The sequence below is a fragment of the Caloenas nicobarica genome, chromosome 1 (genome assembly GCF_036013445.1).
Source record: "Caloenas nicobarica isolate bCalNic1 chromosome 1, bCalNic1.hap1, whole genome shotgun sequence".
NCBI classification, from domain to species: Eukaryota; Metazoa; Chordata; class Aves; order Columbiformes; family Columbidae; genus Caloenas; species Caloenas nicobarica.
In genome coordinates, this window is record NC_088245.1 from 24,654,071 (window position 1) to 24,670,316 (window position 16,246).

General features: G+C 37.5%; 1 protein-coding gene across 1 annotated transcript in view; it reads left to right on the plus strand.

Annotated features, from left to right (window-relative positions):
* Nucleotides 1–16,246, plus strand: part of ATP6AP1 (ATPase H+ transporting accessory protein 1) — a 54,411-nt gene that overhangs the window by 12,373 nt on the left and 25,792 nt on the right. The window contains exons 4-6 of the mRNA XM_065649803.1: nt 2,012–2,205; nt 3,446–3,489; nt 8,196–8,281. Of these exons, the coding sequence (XP_065505875.1) occupies nt 2,012–2,205; nt 3,446–3,489; nt 8,196–8,281 (324 nt within the window). The remainder of the gene's footprint in view (nt 1–2,011; nt 2,206–3,445; nt 3,490–8,195; nt 8,282–16,246) is intronic.

Genomic DNA, 16,246 nt, shown 5'->3' on the forward strand with positions numbered 1-16,246 from the left:
TCCCTTTCCCTTTCCTTTTCCCTTTCCCTTTCCCTTTCCCTTTCACTTTCCCTTTCCTTTTCCCTTTCCCCTTTCCTTTTTCTTCTCCTCTCCTTCTCCCTTTCCCTCTTCTTTTCCTAGCTATTGTGTGGTTGTACCTCTTTATTTAGTGCTTTAGCAGAATGCAAAATCAGGTGTTTCTCAGCAGTCCTCTTCATTCTCTGCCCTCTTTTTGGAGTTCCCATGTTTTGAACATGCATGGTAGTTGAAATCCTGAAGTGCATAGTGCAACATCTGGGTATTGTAAGGACAAATGTGCAGTGGCCAAATGTCAAGAAGGACAAGGAAGAGGCGTGGGATCAGAATAGCCATCTGGGACTACTGAGTAAATATCCAGTTGTATCTGCCCTTGAGATGGAAAACAGTTGAATATCAGTGGCTGGAAGCTGAGACAGATGGCAGTGCAGGACTGGTTAGGAGCAGAGGCATAATTTAGATATTGCTCAGTAATGATGCATTTTATATCTTATTCTACAATAAATGAGTAATCTGCTTAATGTATATCTTTGGAAGAACTGGCTCTGCCATTCTGGCTGCTGCTAGGGGGCAAGGGATTAAAATATTGAAAACAAAATAAAATAATTGACCATTGCTCAGAATTTTAGCTCTAAATTCATATAAGCAAACAAACCAAAATTAAGTGTAACATCCTTTCCTTCCAGGTGGCACTAAAAACTGTACTCAAAGACCTGTGAACCAAATCAGTGCTTTCTGCTCTATTTTAATTTCTACAGTTATTTTTCTATCAGTCTGGCAAATCAGACTGCATAATCCTCCCGTATGAGCATCTAGAGAAATGTCAAAATAACTAGCCTTTGCCTAGGAAGGAAAACATGTGAGCAATTAGAAAGAACCAGAGCAGGTCAGAAAAGTGGTAGGTAGTCAGAGAACAGACAAAAAAGAAAAAGAGTAGGAGGAGAAAAGTGTTAGCAACACCACAACACTTGCATCAGTTAGAGGGGGAGAGAGTGTCTCTAACAACTTGAATGTCTGAATGTTGGATCAAGTGATAGACTCAGTCTAGACTTAAATGTAGAAAACGGGAAAGCAAACTTAACAAGTTGTGAACTAGGACTCAATGAAAAAATATCTTCTGATATTCACATTAAATTGGGCTTACATCAATTTTGATCACTCTCAAGTCTCCATCTTGCATTTTCTTTCTCTGAATAGTTCAAGTTAATTTTATGCAGGTTTCAAATTTATATTTTAAATTCATTTCACTCAAGTATTCACATCAGAAACTCAGCTATAAGCATTACAAATAAAATCATAAGTACCATCATGCCTGATTACCTGAACCAGTTCAGCCTGAGCTTTATAATTTGTGTTTTGAGTAGAAAGACAGAAAGTACATGACATGAAGTTTGTTCACGTGTGTCTGCAGGGTCTTTAGATCCTGAAACATGTAGCTTTCTTAATTAATAGTTACAAATTAGACACTTCTCTATACCATGTGCTGTGCCACCAGAATGTACACAAAGGAAGGGTATTTATGATGCAAAGTATGACTCTGTACTGAATAGAGGTGCTGGAACTTGAAGTGTCTGACACTGATCCTTCTCACCTCCCAGGGCATTTATTTAGATGGTCATCTGATGAGCTTTGCTTCTGGCAGATGTTCATAACCTGTCTCTCTCCGCAAACTTCTAATACATTCTCCACCTTTCTCAGCTTGAGAACTTCTACATCTGTCTCTCCTCTTCAACCACATGTGTGGAAAGGACAGTAGGAGTTTGATGTCACTAAATGCCTTAAGCTTTCCCCAAGAGGTGCAGAAATAAGATTGACACGAGTGCCCCTTCGCTGCCCCTTTCCAGGAGCTGCCTGCAGCCAGCACCAGCCTGGTGAGAAATCACATAGTGTTTACCGTGGTGGTTCCTCACCTTGTGTATTAAATTAAGGATACATTAAAAAAAGCTTGTGTTTAACTATTAATCAAGTAAATAAACTGTCCATAATTTTATTACAGGAAATTCTTCAGTCTTCTCCTTCATCTTTAGTTTTGCCAGCTGTTGATTGTGAGGCTATCAGGTATCTTCTGAGCTTTCTTCAAGAGTCAGGAGACTGGAAGTTAACGTACACAACTAATCTCAACTTCTCTCAGCTGGAACTAGATACATCTAAACCAAACTTACTGGTGGTTCAGCTACAACCTCTTGTCAGGTAGGAACTTGTCACAAACAAAACTGACCCACATGTATGCATGATTTTTAAAGCTTTTGAAAATGTCACTTGTATTCAGAAAATTTAAAAAACAAAGTGGGAGCTTACAACATGGTTAGCAAAGTTGTTTTTCTTGGAAGGGTGAATTTAGTGTCCCAAAAGTCCCCTTATGAGCTTACCAGGTGCAATAGATGAGTTATGTTGAAAAAGTCAGTCAAGCGTTCCCATTTTGTCTGTCTCATTATATGAGAAAAAAAAGGACAACTAATAAAACTAAATGGCAACATGCTTTTAGCAGAAAAGCTAAATTATTTTATGCAACACATAATTAACCTGCAGAATTAGTTGCCAGAAGGCATTGCAGGAGTCAAAAAAATGACGGGATAAATAGGTCCACAAATAAACTTACAAACAAACGTGAAGAAAACATGAATAAAGTGACTGGTTTTGATCACTCTAGAAGGAAGAGGAGGGCTGTAATTCTTCATGTTTCCAGGCCTATGACAACTGTGATCTAACAGAGGTAGAGAGAGGCTGTTCCTCCAGGTGAATGTGTCTGACTGCTACTTCTAGGACTTTTGCGTCTCTGTGGAGTGTCTGGCACAAGACACTCCTGGCCACTGGGTATGGGTCACTGACCTCATCTAGGTGGGCAGCTGTTCTTAGAATTTCAGCAGAAAGCTGTGTGGTCTGTACACAGTTATACTGAGTACAAGTGATGTCAATGTACGCTTAGGAAATATAAGGCATGGGTGCATCAAGTCCCTCTGCTCAGTTTCTTTGGCTCTTTCCTCTTCCTAGCCTGTTACTTGGGCATTCAGACTTGATGGTATATGGTGTGTGCATCAATGGGTCCCAAGGAAGTGCAATTATAGGTATCATGTCACTGCACAAATAAAGACATGATATCTGTTTTGAGGAGCTCCATACAATTGTTAGACAAGGGGACAACACTCAGTGAAAGAAAAGCTGAGGAAAAAATGGTCAAAATAACATAAGTAGTCTGGCTGCTCAGCAGCTAAGGAAGTTTGAGGGGTTTAAGGAATCAGCTGAGGAAGTGGTCCTTGTACTACTAATGGCCTTGCAGAAGGAAAGGGTCATAAGGAGAAGATAAAAGAATGATGGAGGGACTGATGATGAAAGTTATCCCTTTACTAGTCAGTATCTTTGTACATTTCTGATTCATGTTGTTCTTGCCTAGAAAAGATTTTTAATGATTTTTTTCTTACTCTTTTTGTAGTGATTTAAATGAGATTTTCATCCAGGAAGCAATTGCTGAAAATGGTAAGCAGTATGACCAAGATATAACCAACATTTCATCATTTAGGTCTGTGTTTTCACTTGAGCAGATTGTATTCTCTAGTTCCTAGGTTTTGCTGTAATACTACTATTTAAAGGTTTTCTTTCCCTCCCTCTATAGTATTTATAAGCAGTCAATTATCATAGTGTTTAAGTACCGAGTGGCTGATTCAAATCCACCAAAATGGATACAGGTCTGTGACCTGAAATGTAATGATAATTCACGTCTGCTTCAGGCATGAGCCTTGGATCTCACCTTCCATGACGGCAGCTGAAGGTGTCAGGCTCATCCAGCAGTTTGAAGGTCTTGGTCTCAACAAGAGGGTGCCTGAATTAATAGGAAATGTTTTTCTAATTTTTGTAAAACATTACTGATGTCCTCCACAGCCTTTGACTTTAGAGTCTTTTAATGGTTTTGCAGATGTTGAAGTCTTCTTGTTAATGTTCAGTCTCTCCATACAACATTATAACAAATCTCTTCTTGCCTAGCATCTGGATGAAAAAGAGGTGCCATACTCCAAAGAGGCTCCAAGAAGCATCTGGGTTTTTTGAAGGGCTGTCACTTACTACTCTAAATTAGAGATCATGTTATAAAGTCTGCAAACCACTGTAGTGGTAGTTTCAGGGACACATTGTGGAGTGGTGGAGGCTGATAATTAAAAAGTGTCCTATGTCCTATGACTGATTCTGCCCAGAGCTGGGGGTGTAAAATCAGAAGCATATTTGAAAATCAGGGGGAAATACCTTAGTACTGAAGTCAGTGGTATGTTCTTTTCTCTCTGTTTTTGCACTACTCCAGTGTGAATATGGTTTTTATACTCAAATAAGCAGCTGCATTTCCAGAGGATTTGTTTAGTTCTCACTTCTTGTTCCCAGAACATACTTGATAGGAAAAGCCTTGGTGTAATGTTGGCCTTGGCTAAACATTAGCCTTTTCTTTATGGGACATTTATTTCATCAGCTGCACAAACTCAAGAATAAGCTTCCAAAATCCTGTTTCAGACCCCTTTGTTTTGGAACAGCAAAGGTATCAGGGGACCTGTGCGGTGATGGAGGAACGGGCTATACCAGCTTTCCGGTTAGTGACTACTAGCTGTTATCAGGAAAAAGGTGTGTGGATCAGGGGAGATGTGCCACTTCGTATGCCCACATGCAAAATCCGCACTTGGTATTCTGCATCTCAGCTGTACTCTAGAAAAGTGGGAATGTGAGCTGAATCCTCACCTTCTGGTTTATTTGCCAAAGCAGCCACTCAATGCATTGCTGAATAAAAAACTGGAAATAACATCAGTAGGAAGTTTTAATTCAAGATAAAATTAATGAGACACAGTTCCTTAAAATTATCCCACTGAAGGTCTGTGCAGCAGATGGGAGAGAGTCGTAAGAGTATAATTCCAAAAGTAGTAGTAAAAGTCCCAAATACCGTCTTCCAAGTCGAGCAATCTGGGCTCCAGCAGGTCTCGATGTCTAAGCACTTTTTGCAGCACAACCACAGTCGTCTGCCAAATATTGCTGTCAGGAGACCCTTCAAGGTCAGAACTGCTTGCAAGGTCATGCATTATTAGTGCTTGTTATGGAGTGAATGCTCCTAGATCCTACCTGGGTAAGCAACAAAAGCAACAAAAACAAAAAGAGAATTGTTAACGCATAAATATTGCTTGTAGGGTTTTTTTCAGTGTCTGTGGTAAACCCATAGAAAAACACTGCAGACACATAGCAGGCTGCCTAGAAGTTCACAAAGCTTCTCACATTTGTCACAGCAACTTCCTTCCTTTCCGCTGTAGATGGTTTTAAGATCTGATGTAATAAAATGTCAGAGAAATCTCTCCTGCTGTTTTACTCAGTGCAGGCAGGAATCTCTGTAACAACAGAACAAATGGGCTCAAATTCTGCCCAAGGGAAATGTGCTGTTCTTAAATAGCTAGCGGCTGGAGTAAACAGGAGTTTTTAGCACATTATTGAAATGAGGCTCATTACGAAATCCAAACTGGAATTTAGAATCCAAATATGCTCAAGTTTCAAGGGATTCAGACTTACTGTTTTCTTTATGCTTCTTTTCAGTATTTCTTTATTTCTTTTGCATGAGGTAGATTTTTACATTATTACTCGGTTTTTGCCTGTGTTCCTAAACATTTCTCTACTCAGAAGGTCGAATTCTGTCATGTCAGTCTCACCTGCTGGATCCAGCATACCTCAAAATCAATGGCAAAGCTGCCTATGACTCCACCTGCATAAGATGAGGCACTTTAGTTGCTATTACATGTATTCCTTTTTCCACGCTGATTCTCAGTGCATTCTCCTCTCCTCGTCTCTCCTCGTCTCTCCTCTCCTCTCCTCTCCTCGTCTCTCCCCTCCTCTCCTCTCCTCTCCTCTCCTCTCCTCTCCTCTCCTCTCTTCTCTCCTCTCCTCTCCCTTCCTTTTCCCCCCTCTCATGTTGCTCTTTTCTGTCCCTCTTGTTCATAATTTATACTCTTCCTTTCTTTTCACTTTTCTCCTTCCAGAACATTTATTCTCAGTTGGTTTCTTCCATCCCGTATGTAAAATCACACAAAGAAATTAAGGTGGATTAGAAAATAATAATGGCATAATAATGCACTCCCTGGTGAAATAATAATGCACTCCCTGGTGAAATTCAAGGAATGTGTCTTCAATGAGTTAGAAAGGTTTAATCCTTTCACCAGGCCATAGATACAGGTAGTTATGCTAATTGGAAGATGTTATCCTAGGCAAACTGTTTTGTTTTCATAGATCTACCTAGTGTTTCCTTGATCCATGCTATCTACAAACAAACAAACAAACAAACAAACAAACAAAACAAAACCAACAACAGAACAAAACCAACCAACCAAACAAACAAAACCACAAAAAAACCACCTTCAGTAGAACCACTCTAAAATCACTCTAACATCAATATCACCATCTGGAGATGCCTCTTGTTCCATTAAAGAAAGAGCCTGGAATGGCTAATGTTCCCATGCAGGCATTTAATTTAGGTGCTTTAAAATATGGTGGACAATTGAGGTCCTTTTCCTTGGAGAATTTGCAAATACTTCATAATCAAGGTAGATTTTTGATCACAGGCAAAGATCTATATAATTTCTGTTGTCCTAAGGTTGTTCACCGCAGTTTCTCTGGTTGAAAGAATTGGCTCTAGAATCTTCCCAAAGGCAAGAGTTATACATGTTGCTGGTAACTATAGTTACATGTATCTCCTTACTGAAGTGAAATGCAAATAATGTGTTATTTCAGAAAGCAATTGGTTTCTTTAATGAAAGAAAAATCAAAGACTATCTATGCATTTTTCTATGTATTTTTTTTCTTCCCCAAATTTTAGCTGAGGCTGCTGAGAATTTCCAGTGAGTTGCACTCTGTACAGATAGAATACAAAATCTACATTATGTAATGCCTTGGACCTCCGCGCCCAATGTAATTACACTACTAGTATATAAGCAGTTGTTTTTCTAAGTCCATTTCTTATAGTAGATCTTTTCAGCAGTATTTTTTAGAAGTAAAATTTACATAGCTATGATTTTGGCTGATATGAGGAAATCAATCAAGGTAAAACCCCGCAGAAAAAACAATTCTTGCACTTTCACAAAAGCTAAACATTTTACTTAGCCAGGAGACCATAATTATTGTAAACAGAAAAGGTTAAAAAGGATAATAATATAAGCTCTCCTTCCAGTACATGAAAATGAAATACAATTTCTCTAACATGTAACCTCAAAATCTGGGCAGCCTGTATGTCCAGGCTATAAAATATCTGTCTGTCAGACTAGGACATTGATGAGAAGTGGGAAGGAACTGAAATAGTAAATGTGAGTCTGCTTGCTTTTTACTCTATCAATCCCAATAACAACACTGATAATTATTTTTTATTCACAAGTATTATGCTCATTATCATAAGCAGATGTTAATATTTCTTCATAAGCTTAAAAACATTTCTCAGTTGTAAGTATTCGTCACAACTGCCTGTGGTTTCAGAACTAAAAGAGAATCTTCTGTAGAGGTATCTTTGGACGTCTTTGAAAGGTCTTCTCTTCCTTACTTGACTTGTTCTTCCTTTTCAGAAATATTCCACCATATTTCTACTTTGGCCTCCACTGTAGTCAACAGCAAAATTTTTCATATTCTGCTGAGGGTGCAGAATCAGGCTTTAAATCCACTGAACCAAAAATGAATATTGCTGCCAATATTATGCATATAATGTCCCAAACTAAGCACTATGTTTTGAGTATTGCTTCTCAGTGGATGCTTCTGTGTACTTTGTAATTCAGAGAATACTACTACTTACGCTTTATTATTTATATATTAACTGGTCACTTGACTAACCGTGTATGAATCCTGCTTTCATCTCTTAAGTGATTTCTCTGCTCTTGTATCTACTTGCTTGAAGTTCAACCTTTCAGGTGTTGTTTCTATGGGATTTACTTTTCAATTTCAAAATCACCCTCTTTTCTGAACTGTTGTATTTTTTTTTGCATTGTCTCACTGAAATTGTGGATTTTTCAAGACACTAAACATGTCATATCCCATTTGTACCTATTGATACAAAAATGGTATGAGCTCCTAAATTGCTTAAATAAACTAAATAAGCTTAAACATCTAGCTCATTACTTCTCCAACTACTGTAGGGTTTTAGCTTTCTCAGCTTACAGAGTTTGTTAAGTTATAAATGTTTCTATTTATAGACAAAATAATTGGAAGACTGACCATGGATTTGCAGGAACGAGGGATTCATTTTTCAGTAATTTATACAGCAGTGAGACCTTCAAGGGTGAGTAATCTTCAGTGCCTAGAACTGTCAACTTTTTTGGCATCTAACAACTTAATGTTTACAGAGGAATGCTGTAGATGATTTTCAGGATTACACAAGCAAGCAATCTGTATTATATCATGTTTTTACCGGAAAAGATTGCATGAATTTTCATGTGCAATAGCTATCACATAACTATTGAAGCTTTACTGTTCTAGGGGACTATAAAGCTGCCATTGTCTTTGGAACTTATTGTTATCTTTAAGGGCTGTGATTTTAGATTTTTTTTCCATTTAACTCTAAAGGTTTTACAGTAAGTTCTATGTGGAACTTTATTGAGCTTCTCAGTGTGGCTAGTCACTAAAGACAAATTGTTGTTAATTAACTGAAGGCTCCTAATGTATCAATTTTAAAATTAACTGTTCATTCCTTTTAGTCAATACTTGACATTTACAACTGGGAGGTGAAGTTTTCACCCTCACTGGTGGTCAGAACATCATTCATAGATCACATCATATTATGTTAGCAGTAAGTGGCAATACAGAATAGTTATTTATGCAGAGCTATCTATTTTGTATGACATACAGGTTGTGATTAAGAAATATTCAAATTTTAATTTTTATGTGATTAAATGGAAGACAGTCATACCTTGAGGAAAACAGAATACAGTTCCCACTAAGAAGAGAGGCGTATGAGGGATGGGCTGTATCCTAAAAATCAGCGACTTTCAAAGAAACGTATCTTTTCCAGTGGTAACACATCTAAATTTCTGATATGATGTTTAGTTTAATTTGAATTTTAATTCAAAGTCAAACTAATGTCATTTGAGAATACAGAAGATGTCACTTCCTTGGTTTAGGAAACAGGAAATCCAGTAGTGGGATTGTATAGATCTAATGTGAGCACTGCAGACAGCATCTTGAGAAGCTGGAGGGTTTCAGGAGAGAACACTAAGAACAATTCACAACGATTCTTCACACAAGAATAACACCTGGAAAACCTGTTTTAAATGGATACAGAGTGAAGTCCCTTTAGCTTATCCAAAAGAAGAGTAAGAGGCAACTTGACTGCACTTCGTAAATGCTCTTTAAGCCAAAAGTAGATCAGCCCCATGAAGGTGTTCTGTATTCAATCACAAATAATCTGAGTTTTTGCAGGGAGGTAGGATCTTGAACCTCTGGCTATCCAGGAAGATGATCAGAATAGTCCCTTCAGATCCTAGGAAAAAGGCTAGTTCTACTGAAGAAAAACAATAACTTTCTTCACTAATTCTCCCTCTGAAATTCATTTCTAGAGATAGGGTTTTGAAGACCAGAGTTAGAATACAAAGACTGAGCAGCATGAAGAAACTCACCTTGATATTTACTCTTTGTGTTCTGTGTTTCATGTGGTAAAGGAGGGGACATGAGTCCAAGACTTTCGATCTGCCTTTTTTTGTAAATATTACATAATTTTTTAACAAAGTTCCAAAATAAAAATAAAAACTATTTCATTGTTATGGCTCTTTACTGTTTGAAATTGAAGGGACATGGGCATTCTTAGCTGCAGATTGCATTTAGAACAATTGGAATGAAAAATATTTTTAATTAATGAAAGAATTGGTGTCGAGAGAAGGAATTTTTCCAGCAGTTTTTAAAGTTTGTTGAATTTTAAATCTATGCATATTTCACCAGGCTTTCTAAATTAAAGTGACTAAATCTGAGCAACTGGAGCACTTTTAAATAATTAAAGCAATGTATTTTAAGATGTTCTGCATTTTTAAAAAATAAGCAATTTAAGCTTTTCTTAATTCTTTAAATTCAATGCCATATGAAACCTTTTGAAGCAATTTTTTTCCCTCACAAAAGCTTTAAGTTATTTCAGTGCATTCAAGGTTATCAGCTTCTGTAGAGATCTAGAAAAGGCAAAATGGAAAGTACCTTTGAGGGTTTGTCGGTCTGTACATTTGCATGTAAACTCTTCTTAGCATGTATTGCGTATCTTTGGATCTGCTTGAACTGTAGAAGATGAGAACTCTTTCATAACCTTAAGCTAAAGGACTAACACCATTTGCTTAAGCTATAAAGCCTAGATTCCGTGATCTATAAGTTACAGGGTCACTCCCCAGTGATAACCAAGATCACTATATATGAGAAATAAAAGGCTTTGATCACATGGAAAAAAAGATTTTGCATTACTTAGTACATTTGAAAATCAATAGCAGTCATTCAGTATGGAAGATTTCCATTTACTAAATTGGCTTTTTCTTCCTGCTGAAGAAAAAGAGCTTTAAAAATGACACTTAGAGAAAAAAAAAACCCACTTCCCTTTCTGATCAGGTAAATTAATTGTATGAAATGAAGCTCCCAAACACTGGGGCTATGAGATACTTCCCTCCCAATAGCTGTACCTCCTTGCTGTTGGGCAGCTGATGGCTTCATAGCATCATCTTGTTATATTCATCCTTGCATTGCCCCAAGCAGAGAAAAATAAATGTACGAAATGCATATATTGGAAAAGATTCCAGGCTGGTATTGGCTTCACAGAAAGTGAAAAAATAAGACAGGAAGAAAAATTCCCCTATGATTGAGTATATTTTCTGATTTGATGAGCAAGAGCTGTTTAGTTGAGTCAGTGCAACCCAAACCTCTTTGGGCTATCACGGTTATCGGTTAGTAACCCAAATGAACGATGAAGGTGACTTATTTAGGTGGGTTCTTGTTCTGTTCCAGTTTCAGAATTTGAAGCTAGGAGACAGAATTAAGACCCTGAAACAGAGGCTGTTTGGTGACCTGCAGGAAATGGTTTCACTAGCCAGTTGATGATTCCTCTGGATAGCTCATCATGTTATAAAAGAGCTGCCTTCCTCCAGCAGGACAACTGCCACGTCTTGTGACTCTTGTCCTAAAACACTTTGCCTTCAAGGTGTGGCTGAGTTGGGCTGATGTTGAGAGTGATTTGCATCACCGAATTCTGGGCAAGTGAAGTGTGAAAGTACATCTGAGGTCATCAGCCATGGTTCTCTTTCCAGTCAAAGGCTTTTTAGGATATAATCCTTCTGACCTATTTTGCAGGGGACTTGCTTCAGGATGAGATGATACTCACCCTTCATAATCTCATTTGTCTCTGACAACCATAAAGGCAATCCTCATGCTTAGATCAGATCTCAACACACACATTTAGTCAGACAACTCTCACTCAACATTTGTAATGTTCTTTTCCATTTAAACCCAGAAACTTATCCCAAGAATTAAGAAATCTGTTGCCAAGACCTTTCTTATCCTTGAAACTCACTTGATAGCTTATTTTCTTCAGGAGAATCAAACCCTTCTGCAGTCCTTGTTTCACTCCTGGATCAGGAGTTGTCATGAATATATAATTTTTGTGTTCTTGTGGACTATGATGAAAGTCACCCCTCCTACTTGTGCTTGCTGCTAATTAGTATTTTGGCCTGTGGTTATAATGCATAATTTTGCCTATGCTGTTGGAATTGGAGAGGTTAAAACCTGCAGTGACTGAAAAATAGATATGCCTCAAATCTTAAATCTCATAATGTTTCCCATCCTTCAGATCCTCATGGTGTCCATGTCACATTTTTACAAATTTGCTTCTGAAACTTCTGCAAGATAGTTTTACAGTTGTTATCTCTCCCCAGTTAGATTGGATACTGAGAAACCATGTACTGCCAAAAGGAGATTTGTGACTACTTTCCAGCCAATATTCATTTTGCTGACTCCACTTTTTACAGATGCATTGTGAAGTGCTGTTTAAACCTTCTCTACTGCCTCCACATTTTCAGAGAACTTCAGCTACCATGGGCTTTTGACTGCTTCATTCTACAAGCTGTCAGCTTTAGTTGGTGTTTAAGTGTGTTAAGTCTTTGATCCCACTCAAAGTCAAGCAATATGAATTACCGGAACTTTATTCAGCCATAAGTAACATGGACGTCTGCATCACAAGTGATTGTGTTTGACTCTAAAAGTGTCTCTTGAAGGTATTGATCCTCAGGTGCTATTGATGTGCATCCCAGCTGAAAAGAGTGTGAAAAGGTTTAATTTTTGACAAGTGCTTGTGGTTGCATTTTCTTTGTTTCTCTCTTTTACCTAATGCATTTTTCTAAATGCAGTACATTTTGCAGTGCTGCATCTTCCACTTAAATCCAACTCCTCTCTTTTTTGTTGACTTTGTCATAGTTTAACCCCAGCCAGCAACTAAGCACCACACAGCTGCTCGCCTACTACCCCACCCCGGTGGGATGAAGGAGAGAAGTGGAGTGTAAAAGTGAGAAAAGCTGTGGGTTAACAGAGTTTAATAAGTAAAGCAAAAGCTGTGCACTCAAGCAGAGCAAAACAAGGGATTCATTCACTACTTCTCATGGGCAGTCAGGTGTTTAGCCATCTCCAGGACAGTAGGGCTCCATCACACCTAATGGTTACTTGGAAGACAAACACCATCACTCTGAACATCTCCCACTTCTTTATTCTTCCCCCAGCTTTTATTACTGAGCATGACATCACGGTATGGGATATCCCTTTGGTAATCTGGGGTCAGCTGTCCCAGCTGTGTCCCCTCCCAACTTCTTGTGAAGCCTCAGCCTGCTCGCAGGTGGAGTGGCATGAGAAGCAGAAAATATCTTGATGCTGTGTGGGCACTGCTCAGCAGTAACTAAAACATCAACACTGTTTTCAGCACAAATCCAAAACGCCCTAGCTATGTAAGAAAGTTAACTGTATCCCAGCCAAAACCAGCGCAATTCACTACTCTGAGGAGACTGAAGTCTGCAAAAGTCACCCCATGGACTTCATATTAATGGAATACTTTTAAGCATTTAATATCCTGAAATATTATATGATGGAAACTTTGAAGGAGTTGCAGTTGTAGGGTTAAAATCCTCCTGCATTCTTGAATATAGGAATTACCTTATTCATTTACTTTTGTATTTTTTACATTTCAAGGAGCAATTGTAGTTTGACATAATGTAATAAAGCAACAGTACTTGCAACCCAAAAGAAGAAACCACAGGATCTCCTCATCCTTTAGTCCTCTCTTCTTCACACTTAAAGAGTTTCATTATAATATAAAAAAACCTTTAACTCGTAGATGAAGGATATACACTTAATTATTTCCTAGCTAACTCAGGTGGGGTTTTTGTTGTTTTTTGTTGTTTTTATTTGTGGTTGTTGTTGTTTTGGTTTTGTTTGTTTGTTTTGCATTTTTATTTTAACTTAAAAGAGGTAGAGTCTTTTTAAATAATTACAACAGAACTGCTTAAGGCTGGCTGAAGCCAGTTATGTGTCACTCTCGTGGAAACAAGTATGAACAAACATTTAGCCAAATTAGCCTGGAAATCTAATCCTAGGAATGTGAGAAATGCTTGCTAACAATTCTCTATGATTCATTCCATGTGTCAGTGGGGAATTCAGGGGAATAACTGAAAACTAATGTTTTACCTTTAACCCTTCACTCTGCACAAGGGCTAGGGCATTAAGTTTCACTTACTTTAAACATTTTTTTCAACTTTAACTTTCATTTTATATTTATGTTTTTATATATATGCTTATTGACTTCAGTAGGAAATGAGGGGCGGCGTGGAAATAAACAATTATTCTCGTCTGATCAGAACAATGTTTTTATTTTCTGTTGCTTGCTAACTTTTTAAGGCATAGATGAAACCTATAAAGGTATTCCATATACACCAAATTAGAAAGTTGTATTTATTTTGCATTTAAAACTAAGGACCAGGAAAACTGGGGTGGAGGTGGGATGGTGCAGAAAGAGATGAGGATTAATTCTGTCTTAGGAGAAAACAGAAACCGGTAAAATGCAGGTACAAAAGTTGCAAAGAATAGTCTTAAAATACAGTCATATTTAGGCAGAGGTCAAAACCATAATAATTCTGTTAAAAATTAAGATATAAGGATAAAATAGGATAGAATAGATGGAATGTGTAATTGTAAATAAGCATATGGATATGGCATGTTGATAGGCATGCAAAAACCTTTCTGGAGGGAAAATGCCAACGTGAAAAAATAAATAGACTGACAGAATAGATCTGTAAAGGCCTGTTGTATCTTAAAGGAAGTCTGGGTTCAAGGACACAAAGATAAGTCTTCTGGGAATTCTGGAGTCCTATTCTAGGAACAGAGTCTTTGAAGACTGAGGCTGAACATAGCATCTAAGTGATATGATTGTTACCTAAAGATTGAAATGATCCATGTATCTGTGATTTGGTGAATTGGCTGGTAAGCTTCACTAATTATGTCAAGTGACACCTTTTGTAGACAGAATGCAAACTGCTTAAATACAACATATTAAAAGCTCAAACTGGATATCAAAAAGTGTATTTGAAAGACTGCTGCTTTCTCCTCAGTCTCCTCCCTATATAGAAACATCCTAAACTGTGTCCTAATTTAATAACAGAGTGAAAGAGGTGAGGCTATTAAAAGTAATAAAGCCATGCTTCAAAAAACAAAGTCCTGTATACAGACAGAAAATTAAAGGCAATATAAATTCTTGCAATTTCAGTGCAAAATCACTTGGCAGACTTAAAGAGATTCAGAGGAATAATGTGCAAAAGACATAAAAACTGTTAATAAAAACACATTAGACTGTATTCTTCCAGAGACCACTGGATATAATGGGACTCAGGAAAATGACTGATAACACAAAGCCACATGATTCTGTGTGTTGATCATCTCTGTGGTGGAACATAGAGATGTTCTCACTTAAAAGACTTTTTCAACAATCATCCAGCCTCAAAAACTTGTTGTTATTGAGGTGGTAGTAGAAGAGATTTCAGGCTAAATTAACAAAATGAATAGTATCATATCAGCAAGGTCAGATAATTTTCATCTAAGTTTTACCTAAAATAAGAATCTGCAAGCTATGAATTGTCATGATTTCTAAAGTACAAATTATAATTTCTATAATACGTATGTGTGTATAAAAATTATAAATTAGTTTGGCCTCAATTTCGGAGAAGCAGGAAGTGGCAAGTGTGACATGAGGTTTGAAAAGAGGCTCCATATCTCTGGAGAAATACAACCGGGAAACCTATCTTCTGTACTGACAAAATTGGTTGACATTAAAATAGTAAATATGTGTATACTTGAAGAAAATACAATATGAATAAGGCATAAAATAGATAAGTAAAAGTGATCCTGTTGCTACAGTAAAAAAGATTAAAAAGTGAAATTATTTTGGTGCAGAAATAAAAAAAAATAAAGGTAGGAAACAGAGAATAAAAATAAAGGATCAGTGTTTGCAGTGGAGAGTAATTACCAGAGGAATTCCCTGGGGATTAATGTTGATACCTGCACTGTTCAACAGAGTCATTGTTAATAAGGAAAGAGGGCTGAAACCTGGAGGTGCCAAAGTTTGCTGATATACTGACAAGCTGGAGAAACCACTCACAGCCCCTCATTAATGGGTGATACAATCACAGATGGAGTCCAGTATGAAGGAAAGAAAAACACATAAGAAAAACCTTAAATATGCATATTATACTGTGGTGCATGGTTGCTATTTCTCAGAAGTGAGATGACGGTGTGAATGTGGGTAGATCTCTTGGAACACCCCAGCAGTCAGCAGCAGGATGAATAGTGAGCAGAATGCTACCCATCATTTGGAAAGGAGGAGAGCAAAGCAGCAAATGTCAATTAGTTCACTAAGCCCTTGGTGAGTGCAAGTCAGCCAATGGACTAGTGTGTGTGATTCTGGACTCACCATCTCCCAACTGACACTGTAGAACTATAAGATGAAAATATTTTAGCTAGAAAAATTGGCAATGCAAGAGGGAAATAATAAATAAAAGCACCAATAACATGAACGGGCTAAACAGGAAATAATTATTCACCGTCTCTGGCCAGTATTCATTATTATCACCACTCACAGACCATAATAAAGAAATTCAGGAGCGATAAATTCCTTTAAAGAAACAAAATAAACTATTTTTGGGTGTCAAAAGTACTTAAATTTCAGTGATTTTGTGAACTAATAGAAGAAAGA